The sequence below is a fragment of the Salvia miltiorrhiza genome, chromosome 7, assembly GCF_028751815.1.
Source record: "Salvia miltiorrhiza cultivar Shanhuang (shh) chromosome 7, IMPLAD_Smil_shh, whole genome shotgun sequence".
Classification (NCBI taxonomy): Eukaryota; Viridiplantae; Streptophyta; class Magnoliopsida; order Lamiales; family Lamiaceae; genus Salvia; species Salvia miltiorrhiza.
The window spans coordinates 44,414,758-44,432,516 of NC_080393.1; the positions used below are offsets into that span (position 1 = coordinate 44,414,758).

Genomic DNA, 17,759 nt, shown 5'->3' on the forward strand with positions numbered 1-17,759 from the left:
ATGGACTTCTATCTCATCTGCTCAGACTCTTGACTCCTCTGGTGATGACTTGGCTACACTGGCTTCTTGATTTCGCTGACTCAAGAGAAATGGTGATTTCTCTGACTCCAGAGAAATGGTGATTTCTCTGGCGTTTGATACCTCTGGCATAGCGATTCCTCTGACACTTATGTTTCCAGTAGCGAAGTGATTTCTCTGGCGATTCCTCGCTCGCTTCGATTCCTCGCTCGCTTCGATTCCTCTGGCATTTCCGCGCTCGCCTCGATTCCTCTGGCATTTCCGCGCTCGCCTCGATTCCTCTGGCGTTTTTCTCATTTTGCTGCTTTGGCTCTATGCTCTGGCTTTCTCATTTCTCTGGCTTGAGCGGATTTCGCTGGCGACTTCTGGAGCGCACTCCTCTGCTCTGAAGCGGGCTTCTCTACTCTGGCACGTGCCTTCATAGAGAAGTTCAGCTCTGTATAACAAAGTGTGCCTAAAAACACCATTCTTACCCCCAAAATCTCCAAAATCGCACTCTTCCATCTATAAGACCTAAATCTCCTGAAAAGCATAAAACAAACCATAAACGCACCAATTTCCAGAAGATTTAACTTAAAATATGCGCATGTAAACCCCCAAAATTTGAACAATTAGGCATAAATCAACCCCCCCCACACTTAGCCTTTTGCTTGTCCTCAAGCAAAATCCATATGAATCCTAGGAAGAGATTGATTTCAACAATGCTAATTTCCATCCAACATTCTCAAAGTCAATTCAAAATTTTACAATCAATACACATCTCTCGATCATGCAAGTAACTCAAAGTTTAAGAAGCAACAAAACAGTAATGTAGGCAATTCGATCAGACCCAATTCTCCGCTAGAAGTGAATTCCCTAATGTGATCACCTTTATAATCAATATCACCATTTTTTTTTCACACTTTGTGTGATTGAGATTTTCGACAGTTGAGCCATAATTCGTGAAATAAAAATCATTTGGATGTAATCCAAAGTCTTTTCACGTGGTTTCCCATGCTCATAGTTAGACTAGAGGAGCAGAGACTCAGAGCTATCACATTTTTCAGAACAGGCCAGATGTTTCAGAGCTGGCAATTTTGAAGTTGGCAATTCGTCCAACATTTTCACAAATAAGATACGATCGTAGGTAATCACAATGACAACACTCCTTCTAGCATCAACCGGACAAATCACATTTTACTAACTTACAATCATGTTGCAACAAAACTCAAATTCTTTGCACAAACAAGAAACACATATCAACAGTAAAACAATAATAACCACCATTCATTCACAAACCCGAAATTCGCATCGAAAACCATCTACTCTTCCACAAATTCATAAAAATTAGCAAGATTTGAGAAGCATAGACAGACTAATCTCGCCCAATTGAAAGCATAAACACAATAAAACACCCCCCACACTTAAAGAAATGCAACGTCCTCAGGGCACAAAAAGAAAAAAGAAGAGTTAAGAAAAATGTCCCTGATTATCAGCATTGAGAAACTGAAGCATCGTGCGAGGTGGTGAAGAGGGGAATTCACGGTCTATGGCAGAGTGGAGAGTGCCACACTGAATCGGTCAGTGCTGACAGAGCAGCGCGGAGAAGTGCAGCGGTGGCAAAGTGCAGCGGGGAGAAGTGCAGCGGTGGCAAAGTGCAGCGCTCTGAAAACAAGACATGCTCACCAAGCATCAAAGTATCCGCAAAGCAACCGAAACCTAGGAAAAACATGAAACAAACAACGGAAAACAAAGAAAGAACAAGAAAAACGAAAACAAGAAAAACACAAACAAACCAACGGTGGGTTGCCTCCCACCCAGCGCTAGAGTTAGAGTCTCCAGCCAGACTTCAGATCTGACCCTCAGTGAGGATCGTGCAGAGTGTGAGACTCCACCACCATGGATGAGCTCTGGTGCTCGTAATATGGCTTCACTCGGTGGCCGTTCACTCTGAAGCTCTCATTCGTGTTTTCATTGAATAGCTCAACGGCACCATGCTCAAACACTTCCTTAAGTAAAAACGGACCACTCCATCGAGATTTCAGCTTACCCGGGAACAACTTCAGTCGAGAATTGAACAAGAGTACCTTCATCCCGGGGCAAAGCTTCTTATGGCAGATGCGGCGGTCATGTAGTCGCTTCACTTTGTCCTTGTAGATCCTCGCATTCTCGTACGCCTCGTTGCGTAGCTCATCTAACTCCTCCATTTGCAATGTGCGCTGCTTCACGGCAGAGTTCAAGTCATAGTTGGCAGCTTTGATTGCCCAATAAGCTTTGTGCTCAATCTCCACCGGCAGATGGCAGGCCTTGCCATAGACGAGACGGTACGGACTCATCCCAAGTACGCCCTTGAAGGCAGTTCTGTACGCCCAGAGAGCATCATTCAACTTTACGGACCAATCCTTGCACGAAGGCTGCACCGTTTTCTCCAAAATTCCCTTGATCTGCCGATTGTTCGTCTCGACTTGTCCAGAGGTCTGTGGGTGGTATGGTGTTGCAACCTTGTGCGTGATCCCATTCTTCTTCATGAGCTTTGCAAACAACTTGTTGCAGAAGTGTTTGCCTCCATCGCTAATGATAGCTCTAGGAAATCTGAATCTAGAAAGAATGTTCTCTTGCACAAACTTAAGCACCACATTAGCATCACATTTCCGCGTGGGAATAGCCTCGACCCATTTGGACACGTAATCGACAGCAAGTAAAATATATTGAAACCCATGCGAAGTAGGAAATGGCCCCATGAAATCAATGCCCCATACATCAAAAATTTCGACAATTAAAATGCTTTGGAGAGGCGTCTCATTCCTGCGGCCGATATTCCCTACTCTCTGGCACCGATCACATGCAAGAGTGAAAGTGTGTGCATCTTTGAAAATGTGAAGAATTTTATGTGCTGTTTTCTGCCCCCCAAAGTGTCCACCACAATGATCTTCATGGCACATTTTTAACACTTGTTGTTGATCCTCTGCCGGCACACACCGTCGAATGACATCGTCCTTTCCAAGCTTGAAGTGGTAAGGAATCTCCCAATAATAATGCCTGCACTGAGCTAAAAATCTCTTTCTCTCCTGCGACGTCAGCTCCGTCCATAGAATACCACAAGCTAAGTAATTGACAATATCTGCATACCAGGGCTCGGTGCTCGCAGGGCTGCACTGAGCAGCGCTGAGTTCGGCAAGGCTGGCAGAGGTGATCTTGGTGGAACTGGCCAGAGGGGAGCTGTTGCTCTGGAGTCGGTAGAGCTGGCCAGAGGGGAGCTGGCTGCTCTGGAGTCAGCAGAGCAGAGCTCGGCAGCTCTGCACTTGTCAAGGGTGAATGCATATGCATGCTCAAAAGGAAAAGATTCAGGGATGCAATTAAGACTCGAGTCCATCAGATTATTGACTCAACTAGAAACACCTCTAAGTTGACTTGCAATAGAACAAGGACATTCTAGTGATGGTAAGTTGACCCAGTGTCATCTCTCAAGGAAAGTCTTTAAGGGCTTTTAGTAGTATCGCAGGAAAAACAATAAAGAAAGCAGTAAAGAGATTGATTATTAAACTAAAACTTAGAATTAAAAACTTAAGTAAAAACCGAACTTAAAATTAAACTAGGCGAATTAAACTATTAAACCCTAGGCAAGATTTTAAAGAACTTAAATTAAACCTAACTTAAGAAATTAAATACTTATAAATTAAAAACCAACTAATCTAGGCGTGAAACTAAAGTGCATAATTTAAATTGCATAATTAAAAAGAAAGCATAAACATGAATGAAAAACGTAAACATGATTAAACAAAATAAATTGAATTGAAATACGAAATACCGTAAACGTCTTGAACATGTAATTGTGTCACGCAATCACAATCCAAGAATTAAAACTAAACAAAACTTAATTGAAACTAACTAGAACAATGAAAACTCGAAACTATGAAAGCACTAAGAAAGCAAGTAAATCCTAAGCTTCGGATGCCAACAGATCTCCAAGATGGCGTCTAAAACTAGGGCAAAGTATTGATTATTACAATGAAAAGTATGTCCCTATTTATAGACTTCAAATTCTTAAGGATCACCACGGAAGTTTCCATGCAAAGAAGAATTCTAAAGGCAATAGAATCGTGCAAAATAAGGCAACTTCCAGCTGGATGCACGCTTCTGGAAAACACTCCTACTCTCGCCAACTTCGCAGCTCTCGCTAGAGGAATGGATGATTTCCCTGACCTCGCCAGAGAAATGGTTTGACAGAGGAACGGTGAATTCTCTGCTATCGCCAGAGTAACGGCGATTTCTCTGGCTTCTCTGACTATTGAGTGCTGGACTTTACTTCTCTGATGCTAACGCTTCTCGGCAGAGGAATAGGTGATTCCTCTGCTCTGGCTTCTCGATTCCTCTGACTAGCGACTTCTCTGACTGGTGATTCCTCTGGCGATTCGATTCCTCTGATTTCTCTGCTCCTCTGGCGATTGGTTCCACTGCTCTGGCTGGTGATTTCGCTGCTCTGGAGATTGGTTTCTCTGACGCGGGTCTTCGGCTGACTTCTCTGGTCTGGCTACAGAGTTATGCTAAAAACACCCTCTTTAGCCTCGAAATCTCCAAAATTATATTCTTCCATCTAAAAACCTAATCCTCCTGCGAAGCATCAAACAAGCCATAAAACGCACCAATTTCCAGAAGATTCTCTTAAAATAAAGCTTATATAAACCCCAAAATTTAGCACAATTAAGCATAAATCAACCCCCCCACACTTAGCCTTTTGCTTGTCCTTAAGCAAAATCCATATGAATCATAGGACGAGATTGATTTCAACAATGCTAATTTCCAATCCGAACATTCACAAGTCAATTCCAGATTTTACAATCAACACACATTTTCTCGACCATGCAAGTAATTCAAAGTTTAAGAAGCAACAAAAGAGTAATGCAAGTAATTCGATCAGACCCAATTCTCCGCTAGAAGTGAATTCCCTAATCTGATCGCCTTTATAATCAATATCACCATTTTTTACTCTTTGTGTGCTTAGGATTTTTGACAGTTGAGCCATAATTCATGAAATAAAAACCATTTGGATGTAATCCAAAGTCTTTTCACGTGGTTTCCCATGCTCATAGTTGAACTAGAGGAGCAGAGACTCAGGGCTATCACATTTTTCAAAACAGGCCAGATGTTTCAGAGCTGGCAATTTTGAAGTTGGCAATTCGTCCAACATTTTTCACATTTCACAGATACGATACGATCGTAGGCAATCACAATGACAACACTCCTTCTAGCATCTATCGGACAAATCACGTTTTACTAACTTACAATCATGTTGCAACAAAACTCATAATTCATTGCACAAACAAGAAACATATATCAAGAGTAAAACAAGAATAACCACCATTCATTCACAAACCCGAAATTCGCATCGAAAACCATCTACTCTTCCACAAATTCATGAAAATTAGCAAGATTCGAGACCAAAAACTAAGCATAGAAAGACTAATCTCGCCCAATTGAAAATATAAGCACAACAAAACACCCCCCCACACTTAAAGCATGCCATGTCCTCAGGGCACAAAAAGAAAAAAGAAGAGTTGAGAATACGTCCCTGATTATCGGCATTGAGACACTGAAGCATCGTGCGAGGTGGTGAGATGGGGATTCGCTGGCTGTGGCAGAGCGGAGTGTTGCAGCGGGGAGAAGGGCAGTGGTGGTGAAGTGCAGTGCGGAAAGGTGCAGCGGTGGTGGCAGCAGCGCTGGTGGCTGTATGAGAATTTCAGCGCTGAAAATAAGACATGCTCACCAAGCATCATAGTATCCGCAAAGCAACCAAAACTTAGGAAAGACACGAAACACCCAACTAAAAACAAAGAAAAAAAACAAAAACTAAAAACAAACCAACGGTGGGTTGCCTCCCACCAAGCGCTAGACTTAAAGTCTCCAGCCCGACTTCAGTTTGATCTTTAGTGAGGATCGTGCAGAGTGTGAGACTCCACCACCATCGGAGTACTCCGCCCATAGTAGGATTTCATGCGATGTCTGTCTCCTCTGAAATTCTCCTTAGAATGGGCTGCGCCAGGGTCAAACACGTCCTTTGGCAACACGCCTTCTTTATTCAGGGACAACGCTACCGATCTGAACCTCGGCTTTTCCTTTTTCTCTTCTAAGAACATGTATTTGAGATTGGCTGGGAGTTCCTTCAGTTCCAGCGCTGGCCTCGTGGTTCTCATCTGTTCATCAATGGGTAGCTCTGTATGGCAGTGCAGCACTGAGCTCAGCAGAGCTGGACTGGACATGGCTGAGCTTGGCATAACTGGCTGGGCAGAGCGGGGCAGCACAGAGCTCGGCATAGCTGAGCTGAAGGGTGCAGCGCTGGGCAGTGGAGAGCTGAAGGTTGCAGAGCTGAAGGGGGCAGCGCTGGGCAGTGGAGAGCTGAACTCTTTAGCTTCCCGAGCTAGCTCTTCCATGTCTGTCGATCCAGCACAGACTTCCACACACTCCTGCTCCTGTATAAATACCTTCTCAACCAAGCCATCAATAGGATCTATAAAGGAGCATTCGTTGATAAAATTTGCAGAAGGCATAGCACGACTATCATGCACAGAGAAAGACACTGACTCCCCTAACACAGTCATTTTAATATTTCCATCCTTAACATCAATTAAGGTGTTAGTGGTTGCCATAAACGGTCTTCCTAACAGTAGTGTGTGCTCTACACCATTTTCATGCACCTCCCCAATGTCGAGAACCACAAAATCTACGGGAATAATCAAGCCCCCAACATTCACTAAAACATCCTCTATGATCCCACGGGGGTATCTAACGGACCTATCGGCGAGTTGTAGACACATGCGGGTGGGTTTCAAATCACCTAACTCTAATTGTTTGAAAATAGAGTAAGGCATAAGGTTAATTCCAGCACCCAAATCTAACATTCCCGTAGCTTCCTTACCATTTCCTAAAGCAATTTTAATCACGAAGCTACCTGGGTCGCGTTGCTTTCGTGGCAGAGGCTGCTGTATGATCGAGTTCGCAATTTCTGAGACCAGAACCTTCTCATTGTCCTCGAACTTCCACTTGTTGGAGACTAACTCCTTGAAAAACTTCACATACGCTGGGACTTTTCTGATCACATCCAGGAGGGGCAGATTCACGTTCACCTTGGCAAGCATGTTGTAGAAGTCGGCGAACTGTTTATCCATCTTTTCATTCCGCAATCTGCCCGGAAAAGGAATTGGTGGCCGATAAGGTGTAGTGGATTTGTGTAGTTTGGCCTCTTTTCCTTCCTCCATCACTCCGTCTTTTGGCTGATCTTCCTTCTCTCCTTCCTTTTTCTTCTGCTCTGGTCATTTTTCTTCATAAGGGCTCGTCAGAGTGGAACTTGGCAGAACTGAACCTTGTGCGGTGGAATTCTGCAGAACTGACTTCTCCAGAGGTAACTTCGGCATCTCTGGACTCGACAGAGCTGGCTTCGCCAGAGGTGACTTCGGCATCTCTGGAATCGGCAGGACTGGCTTCGCCAGAGGTGATTTCGGAAGCTCTGACTTTGGCATGGCTAAACTCGTCAGAGCTGGTGATCGTGACAGAGTGAACGACTTTGTTAGAATTGGCGGTCGGATCAGTTCTGGCCTGCGAGTCGGCTCTGGTACCTCCACTTGATTGTCTACCAATTTACCACTACGGAGAACAGTGATAGCTTGAGCCTGATGAGTTTGCAAGGGATGACCATGGAATTTTTCGGGCTGCTGTTGCTGCTGCAATTGGTTCAAGGTGCCCGACAGTTGCCCTACGGTGGTCTCAAGTCTTTTTATGGTGGATGCTTGAGACTCCATATTCTGTTTAGTCATCTCTGGACTCAACAGAGCTGGCTTCGCCAGAGGTGACTTCGGCATCTCTGGAATCGGCAGGACTGGCTTCGCCAGAGGTGATTTCGGAAGCTCTGACTTTGGCATGGCTAAACTCGTCAGAGCTGGTGATCGTGACAGAGTGAACGGCTTTGTTAGAATTGGCGGTCGGATCAGCTCTGGCCTGCGAGTCGGCTCTGGTACCTCCACTTGATTGTCTACCAATTTACCACTACGGAGAACAGTGATAGCTTGAGCCTGATGAGTTTGCAAGGGTTGACCATGGAATTTTCCGGGCTGCTGTTGCTGCTGCAATTGGTTCATGGTGCCCGACAGTTGCCCTACGGTGGTCTCAAGTCTTTTTATGGTGGATGCTTGAGACTCCATATTCTGTTTAGTCATCTCCATATTCTGCTTGCTAATCTCCATAAAAGCTTGCAACGTATCTTCAAGTGATGACTTCTGGGGCTGAGCATGTTGCTGCGAAGGCTGAAAATTCCCTTGCTGTTGATACCTCGGTGGATATTGTTGGGGAAAATTTTGTTGCGGTGGGCAGGGCTGCTGACCTCTCCATCCATTATTGACGTTCTGCCCTTGATTATACTTCTGCAGTCTGCTCTGCCCTTGGTTATAGCTCTGTCCTTGATTATAGCCTTGCCCTTGATTGTAGTGTTGCACGAATCCAGGTCTGCTCTGCATTTGATTATAGCTCTGAAATCCTTGTGCCGCATAGACCTCAGCTTGTCCTTCCGGAGTAAATTCTCCCATTCGATGACACTCATGGGCTCCATGGCTGACATCTCCACAAATACCACACGGCTCTACGTACTGCATGGCTGGATTCGGCGAGGTTGAACTCTGAACTGGAGAATTTTCCATCTTGCCCATCTTGAGATGCTCCACTTGTCTCACAAGATCGGCTACTTGCTTCTGCAGCTCAAACTGATTTGTCACCGCGCTGGCATCAACTCTTCTTCCACGGACAGATTTCTGTTGGGAGCTTTCGGCCAATGTCTTGAAGATCTCTTTCAGGTCTACCGCTGTCTTCCGAGCTATGTTTCCTCCTGCTGTGCTATCCACCATAAATTGAGCAGTTTCTACTAACCCATCGTAGAAAAACTGCATCAACATCACATTAGTGAATTGATGTTGAGGACATTGGCGGAGGAGTTCTTCATATCTCTCCCAAGCTTCGTGTAAAGGCTCGTCCGCTCCTTGGGTGAACTCCATTATTTTTGTTCTCAGCTCCTGTGTCTTGTGACTTGGGTAGTATTTCAGCATGAACTTTTCACAAGCATCTCCCCACGTAGTGATAGAGTTGGGCGGCAGAGATAGCATCCACGTCCTCGCCCGGTCTTTAAGTGCATAAGGGAAGCACTTGAGCTTGAGTTGATCCTCCGTGAGAGTAAGTAGAGGGATTGTTTGCACTTGTGTGCAAAAATCCCGGATGAATTGCAGCGCATCCTCGCTTGGCATCCCGTGGAACACCGGCAGCAGATTCGAATCATTAGGTTTGAGATTGTAGTTTCTCACAGCAGCGGGGAGCACGATTGCTGACGTGTTGGTATCTCCAATTACCGGCCTGGTGAAGTCTCCCATATATTCCGTGTTCTTGGCCATCTCCTTCTTTTCCTTGTTTAAATTCTGCTTGGTGCAAAAATTGGCGGAGCTGGCCTCCTCCTCTTTAGTGTGTTTTGCCGTGGCTGTCGTGTGCTCTGTATCGGCAGAGCTCGCGTCCTCTCTCGTTGACTTCTCTGAAGGCTCCGAGTCAGAGCTGGCTGGCGAATCTAGTTCCTCCTCTCCTGCGCTCTGCTCGGGTAGTTCAGAATCAGAGTAGGACTTGGCAGAGCTGGCTTCTTCCTCTTCTACAGTCTGCTCTGGAACTTCAGGTTCAGAGTCAGAGAAGAAATCTTCAGTTTTATCACGTGTTTCTCCGTCAGAACTGGAGTTTGAACCATCTGCTCTGTCGTTCCCGATCACTCCCTTGCAGCTATTCTTCCTGAAAATCCCTTCGCTCGTACTATGCAAAGGAGACACCAATTTGCCTTTAAGACTACGGCGTCCCTGCATGCACAACACTGAACAAACGGATTAAACGCACCGAGTGGAAGAAACTTAAAAACAGAAATTAAATAAAGCAAGTAAAAACGACACAACTAAAACGCCTAAAACTATCCCCGGCAACGGCGCCAAAATTTGACTCAACTAGAAACACCTCTAAGTTGACTTGCAATAGAACAAGGACATTCTAGTGATGGTAAGTTGACCCAGTGTCATCTCTCAAGGAAAGTCTTTAAGGGCTTTTAGTAGTATCGCAGGAAAAACAATAAAGAAAGCAGTAAAGAGATTGATTATTAAACTAAAACTTAGAATTAAAAACTTAAGTAAAAACCGAACTTAAAATTAAACTATTAAACCCTAGGCAAGATTTTAAAGAACTTAAATTAAACCTAACTTAAGAAATTAAATACTTATAAATTAAAAACCAACTAATCTAGGCGTGAAACTAAAGTGCATAATTTAAATTGCATAATTAAAAAGAAAGCATAAACATGAATGAAAAACGTAAACATGATTAAACAAAATAAATTGAATTGAAATACGAAATACCGTAAACGTCTTGAACATGTAATTGTGTCACGCAATCACAATCCAAGAATTAAAACTAAACAAAACTAAATTGAAACTAACTAGAACAATAAAAACTCGAAACTATGAAAGCACTAAGAAAGCAAGTAAATCCTAAGCTTCGGATGCCAACAGATCTCCAAGATGGCGTCTAAAACTAGGGCAAAGTATTGATTATTACAATGAAAAGTATGGCCCTATTTATAGACTTCAAATTCTTAAGGATCACCACGGAAGTTGCCATGCAAAGAAGAATTCTAAAGGCAATAGAATCGTGCAAAATAAGGCAACTTCCAGCTGGATGCACGCTTCTGGAAAACACTCCTACTCTCGCCAACTTCGCAGCTCTCGCTAGAGGAATGGATGATTTCCCTGACCTCGCCAGAGAAATGGTTTGACAGAGGAACGGTGAATTCTCTGCTATCGCCAGAGTAACGACGATTTCTCTGGCTTCTCTGACTATTGAGCGCTGGACTTTACTTCTCTGATGCTAACGCTTCTCGGCAGAGGAATAGGTGATTCCTCTGCTCTGGCTTCTCGATTCCTCTGACTAGCGACTTCTCTGACTGGTGATTCATCTGGCGATTCGATTCCTCTGATTTCTCTGCTCCTCTGGCGATTGGTTCCACTGCTCTGGCTGGTGATTTCGCTGCTCTGGAGATTGGTTTCTCTGACGCGGGTCTTCGGCTGACTTCTCTGGTCTGGCTACAGAGTTATGCTAAAAACACCCTCTTTAGCCCCGAAATCTCCAAAATTATATTCTTCCATCTAAAAACCTAATCCTCCTGCGAAGCATCAAACAAGCCATAAAACGCACCAATTTCCAGAAGATTCTCTTAAAATAAAGCTTATATAAACCCCAAAATTTAGCACAATTAAGCATAAATCAATTATTATCCAAACGGGAAAGGTGGTCAGCTACGTGATTCTTACTCCCTTTCCTATCCCTGATCTCTACATCAAACTCTTGTAACAGTAAGACCCAACGGATTAGACAAGCTTTAGCTTGAGGTTTGGTCATCAAATATCGCAGTGCAGCATGGTCACTATGGACAATAACCTTAGACCCAATGATGTATGCTCGAAATTTATCTAAGGCAAAGACCACAGCAAACATCTCTTTTTCAGTAGTGGTGTAATTTACTTGTGCACTGTTCAGAGTTAAACTAGCATAGTAAATCACACGTAACATCCTATCCACACGCTGACCTAGCACCGCTCCTACGGCAGAGTTAGACGCATCACACATGATCTCAAAGGGCAATGACCAATCAGGCGCAATCACAACCTGGGCAGAGCTCAACTTAAGTTTTAATGTTTCAAAGGCATGCATGCAAGAGTCATCGAAATTAAAAGGAACATCCTGAGCTAGCAGTTTGCATAGAGGTTGGCTAATTTTAGAGAAATCTTTAATGAAACGCCGGTAAAAACCGGCGTGACCTAAGAAACTCCTAATTCCCTTGACATCAATAGGGGGCGGCAACTTTTGGATTACCTCCACCTTAGCTCTGTCGACCTCTAGTCCATGCTTAGACACCACATGACCCAAGACAATACCGCGAGTAACCATAAAATGACTCTTTTCCCAACTCAAGGTTAGGCCACTTTCAATACACCTTTGCAACACTACATCAATCTTAGTCAAACAATCATGAAAAGACTGCCCAAAAACCGAAAAATCATCCATAAAAACCTCCACGAATTTACCAATCATATTAGAGAATATGGACATCATGCATCGTTGAAACGTCCCGGGTGCATTACACAATCCGAATGGCTTCCTCTTCCATGCAAATGTCCCAAAAGGCGTGGTGAAGGCAGTCTTGACTTGATCTTCCGGTGCGATTGCGATTTGGTAGTATCCTGACAAACCATTGAGAAAACAATAAAAATCATGCCCTGCCAAACGATCTAACATTTGATCAACAAAAGGAAGAGGAAAATGATCCTTTTTGGTGACGGCATTCAGTTTCCTGTAGTCAACGCACATCCTCCATCCCGTGGTAGGACGTGTCGGCACCAACTCCATCTTGTCATTGCGCACAACCGTCATTCCTCCTTTCTTTGGCACGACATGCACGGGGCTCACCCACTCACTATCGGCGATAGAATAGATAATCCCTTCGGCAAGTAGCTTAAGGATTTCCTTGCGCACAACCTCCATCAGCGTAGGGTTCAAGCGTCGCTGGGCATCTCGCTTGGGTGCAGCTCCTTCCTCTAGGTTGATCCTGTGCATGCATGTGGCTGGGCTAATGCCACGTATGTCACCTAGGCTCCATCCCAGCGCTGCTTTGTTTTTCTTCAACACCTCGAGCAGCGCCGCTTCTTGCTCTAGAGTCAGAGTAGACGAGATGAAGACTGGCTTCTCATCTCCGTCTTCTAAAAAGGCGTACTTGAGATTGGTTGGGAGTTCCTTCAATTCGAGTGCTGGTTTCTTTGCCTCCATCTGTTCATCTATCAGCCGCTCTGAACAACACTAATCCTCTAAGCTGGGCAGTGCAAGTTTGGGCAATGCAGGGTTATTGGGCAGAGCAGCGCTGAACTCTTCAACTTCCCGAGCTAGTTCTTCCATGTCTGCTGATCCAGCGCAAACTTTCGCGCATTCCTGCTCCTGTAAAAATACCTTCTCAACCAAGCCATTAATAGCATCTATATATGAGCATTCATTCATAAGGTTAACCGAAGACATAGCCCGATTTTCATGCACTGAGAAAGACACCGACTCCCCCAACATTGTCATTTTAATAGTTCCATGTTTGACATCAATCAATGTGTTAGTGGTCGCCATAAATGGTCTTCCTAATAGTAGAGTGTGATCCTTAGCATTATCATGCACATCTCCAATCTCAAGTACGACAAAATCAACGGGTACAATCAAACCCCCGATTCTAACTAAAATGTCCTCTACTATACCACGGGGGTACCTAACGGACCTATCAGCAAGTTGGAGGCACATGCGAGTAGATTTTAAATTACCTAACTCTAGTTGTTGGAAAATAGAGTAAGGCATCAAATTAATCCCCGCCCCCAGATCTAACATACCTGTGGCTTCCTTACCATTTCCCAAAGCAATAATAATCACAAAGCTACCTGGATCTCGCTGCTTTGGTGGTAAGGATTGCTGCATGATGGCGTTCGCTACTTCCGAGACCAACACCTTCTCATTGTCGCTAAATCTTCTCTTGTTAGATGCCAAATCCTTGAAGAATTTTACATATGCAGGCACATTTCTGATCACATCAAGAAGAGGCAAATTCACATTTACCTTGGCCAACATATTGTAGAATTCCTCAAACTGTTGGTCCTGCTTCTCGTTTCTCAGTCTGTTTGGAAAAGGAACCGGTGGTCGATAGGGTGTAGTAGCTTTGTAGAGCTTGACCTCCTTCGCCTTCTCTCCTTCCTGTTGCTGGTCTACCTTCTCTCCATCAGTCGGGCTGGTCAGAGCGGAACTCTGGTCTGGGCTGGGCCAAGCTCGGCAACTCTGGCGAAGTGATTCCTCTGCTCTGGAGATTGACTTCGCTGGCCTGGCTTGGTTCCGCTGGCCTGGCTTTTGATTTCCCTGGCCTGGCTTTGTTCCGCTGCTCTGGTGAAGGTAGAGCTTGGCTGCTCTGCTCTGGTCTGTGCAGGAACATCAACTTTGTTATCCACCATCTTACCACTGCGGAGAACAGTTACAGCTAGAGCTTGATGCGGCTAAGCAGGTTGGCCATGAAATTTCCCGGGCTGCTGTTATTGTTGGATTTGATTTAAAGTACCGGAAAGTTGCCCGACAGTTGTTTTAAGCCTTTTTATGGTAGATGCCTGAGACTCTATATTCTGCTTCGTCATCTCCATATTTTGCTTACTAATCTCCATGAAGGCTTGCAAGGTATCCTCGAGAAATGTTTTCTGTGGTGGAATGGGCTGTGCACTCTGCTGCGGAGCTGATTGTTGGTGTTGGTATAGCGGTCTATATGGTTGAGAGGAGCCTTGCTGCGGTGGGAAGTAAGGTGGTTGTTGTTGGTAGCCTACTTGGGGTGGTCGACGGTATTGATTCCCCCCAAAGTTTTGATTTCCCCATCCAGCGTTCGGCTGATTTCTCCATCCTCCAATAATATTTTGTTGGCCTTGATTCATGTTCTGCCCATAAGGTCTGCTTGGCCCTTGATTGTAGCCTTGAAATCCTTGTGCCGCATAGACCTCAGCTTGTCCTTCCGGAGTAAACTCTCCCATTCTATGGCACTCATTGGCTCCATGGCTGAAACCTCCACATATGCCACAAGGCTCAACGTACTGCAGGGCTAGATTTGGCGTGGCTGACATCGGCAGAACTGGATTTGGCTGAGCTGGCATCGGCGGCGTTGTCATCGGCAGAGCTGAATTTTCCTTCTTGTCCATCGTAAGACGCTGCACTTGTCTCACAACATCGGCTACTTGCTTCTGCAGCTCAAACTGGTTTGTCACGGCACTAGCTTCCACTCTCCGTCCACGGACTGACTTTTGTTGGGAGCTCTCGGCCAAAGTCTTGAAAATCTCTTTTAGCTCTGTTGCCGTCTTCCGAGCTATGTTACCTCCTGCCGTGCTATCCACCATAAATTGGGCAGTTTGCACTAACCCATCGTAGAAGAACTGCATCAACATAACATTGGTGAACTGATGTTGAGGGCATTGACGGATGAGTTCTTCATATCTCTCCCATGCTTCATGCAATGGCTCGTCCACTCCTTGTGTGAACTCCATTATCCTCGTTCTCAGTTCCTGCGTTTTGTGGCTTGGGTAGTATTTCAGCATAAATTTTTCACAAGCATTTCCCCATGTAGTGATAGAGTTGGGCGGCAGAGATAGCATCCACGTCCTCGCCCGGTCTTTAAGTGCATAGGGGAAGCACTTGAGCTTGAGTTGGTCCTCCGTGAGGCTAAGCAGTGGTATGGTTTGCACTTGGGTGCAAAAATCCCGAATGAGTTGCAGAGCGTCCTCGCTTGGCATCCCATGAAACACCGGCAGTAAACTTGAGTCATTGGGTTTGAGATTGTAGTTTCTCACAGTAGTGGGGAGCACGATTGCCGACGTGTTGGTATCTCCAATCACTGGCCTGGTAAAGTCTCCCATGTACTCCATGTTTTGGGTCATCTCCTTCTTTTCTTCGTTTAAATTCTGCTCAGGGTTGAAATTGGCAGAGCTGGCCTCTTCCTCCTTAGCTTGTTTTGCCGTTTCTGTCGTGTGCTCTGTATCGGCAGAGCTGGCGTCCTCCTTCGTTGGCTGCTCTGAAGGCTCAGAGTCAGAGCTGGCTGGCGAATCTAGTTCCTTCTCTCCTGCGCTCTGCTCTGGTAGTTCAGAATCAGAGTAGGACTTGGCAGAGCTGGCTTCTTCCTCTTCTACAGTCTGCTCTGGAACTTCAGGTTCAGAGTCAGAGAAGAAATCTTCAGTTCTGTCACGTGTTTCTCCATCAGAGCTGGAGTTTGAACCGTCTGCTCTGTCGTCCCCGATCACTCCCTTGCAGCTATTCTTCCTGAAAATCCTTTCGCTCGTACTATGCAAAGGAGACACCAATTTGCCTTTAAGACTACGGCGTCCCTGCATGCACAACACTGAACAAACGGATTAAACGCACCGAGTGGAAGAAACGTAAAAACAAAAATGAGAAACGCTGAAAATTAAATAAAGCAAGTAAAAACGACAAAACTAAAACGCCTAAAACTTTCCCCGGCAACGGCGCCAAAATTTGACTCAACCTAGAACACCTCTAGTTTGACTTGCAATAGAACAAGGACATCCTAGTGATGGTAAGTTGACCCAGTGTCATCTCTCAAGGAAAGTCTTTAAGGGCTTCTAATTGTATCGCAGGAAAAACAGTAAAGAAAGTAGTAAAAAGATTGATTATTAAACTAAAACTTGGAATTAAAAACTTAATTAAAAACCGAACTTAAAATTAAACTAGGCGAATTAAACTATTAAACCCTAGACAAGATTTTAAAGAACTTAAATTAAATACTTGTAAATTTAAAGACTTCTAATCTAGGCATAAACTAAAGTGCATAATTTAAATTGCATAATTAAAAAGGAAGAATAAACATGAATGAAAAACGTAAACATGATTAAACGAAAATAACTTGAATTGAAATACGAAATACCGTAAATGTCTTGAACGTGTAATTGTGTCACTCAATCACAATCCAATAAACTAAACTAAAAACTAAATTGAAATCTAACTTAGAACAATAAAAACTCGAAACTATGAAAGCAATTAAATTCCTAAGCTTCGGATGCCAACAAATCTCTAAAATGGCGTCTAAAACTAGGGCAAGGGATTGATTATTTACAATGAAAAGTATGGCCCTATTTATAGACTTCAAATCCTTCTGGATCACCATGGAAATTGCCATGCAAAGTAGAACTCTAAAGGCAATAGAATCGTGCAAAAGAAGGTAAGTCCAGTTGTGACGCGCGCCCCGGAAATAATCTCCTCCCTGGCCGAATTCGGGGTTCTCGCCAGCGGAATGGCTTCCGCTCTGGCTATCGCCAGCGGAATGGGTCGCCAGCGGGATGGTTTCCGCTCCGGCTTTTGCCAGAGGGATGGTGATTTCTCTGGCTTCTCGATTCCGCTGTAATGGACTTCTATCTCCTCTGCTCTGACTCTTGACTTCTCTGGTGATGACTTGGCTACACTGGCTTCTTGATTTCGCTGACTCCAGAGAAATGGTGATTTCTCTGACTCCAGAGAAATGGTGATTTCTCTGGCGTTTGATTCCTCTGGCATAGCGATTCCTCTGACACTTATGTTTCCAGTAGCGAAGTGATTTCTCTGGCAATTCCTCGCTCGCTTCGATTCCTCTGGCGATTCCTCGCTCGCTTCGATTCCTCTGGCATTTCCGTGCTCGCCTCGATTCCTCTGGCATTTCCACGCTCGCCTCGATTCCTCTGGCTTGAGCAGATTTCGCTGGCGACTTCTGGAGCGCACTCCTCTACTCTGAAGCGGGCTTCTCTACTCTGGCACAGGCCTTCATAGAGAAGTTCAGCTCTGCATAACAAAGTGTGCCTAAAAATACCATTCTTACCCCCAAAATCTCCAAAATCGCACTCTTCCATCTATAAGACCTAAATCTCCTGAAAAGCATAAAACAAACCATAAACGCACCAATTTCCAGAAGATTTAACTTAAAATATGCGCATGTAAACCCCCAAAATTAGAACAATTAGGCATAAATCACTGAGTGTATTGAGAATGATGAAAAAATGTTTTAACTAGTATTGAGAGTCGTGAAAAGGTGAAAAGTAAAGATACTGAGATACTCCCTCCGTCCACAAAGAGTGTGTGGTAGAGTGGAGTGCATGAGTTTTAATAAAAAAGTT

General features: G+C 44.5%; 1 protein-coding gene and 1 non-coding gene across 2 annotated transcripts; one reads left to right on the plus strand and one right to left on the minus strand.

Moving 5' to 3' along the window:
- Positions 1-5,921: 5,921 nt before the first annotated feature.
- On the minus strand, positions 5,922-7,130 carry LOC130994264 (uncharacterized). Its single transcript, XM_057919307.1, has one exon. It carries the CDS (start codon positions 7,128-7,130, stop codon positions 5,922-5,924), a length of 1,209 nt encoding a protein of 402 aa, XP_057775290.1.
- Positions 7,131-15,060: 7,930 nt separating this feature from the next.
- Positions 15,061-15,166, plus strand: LOC130996347 (small nucleolar RNA R71). The gene has a single exon (XR_009092530.1). It is a non-coding gene; the product is annotated as a small nucleolar RNA R71 (small nucleolar RNA).
- The last annotated feature ends 2,593 nt before the right edge of the window (positions 15,167-17,759 follow it).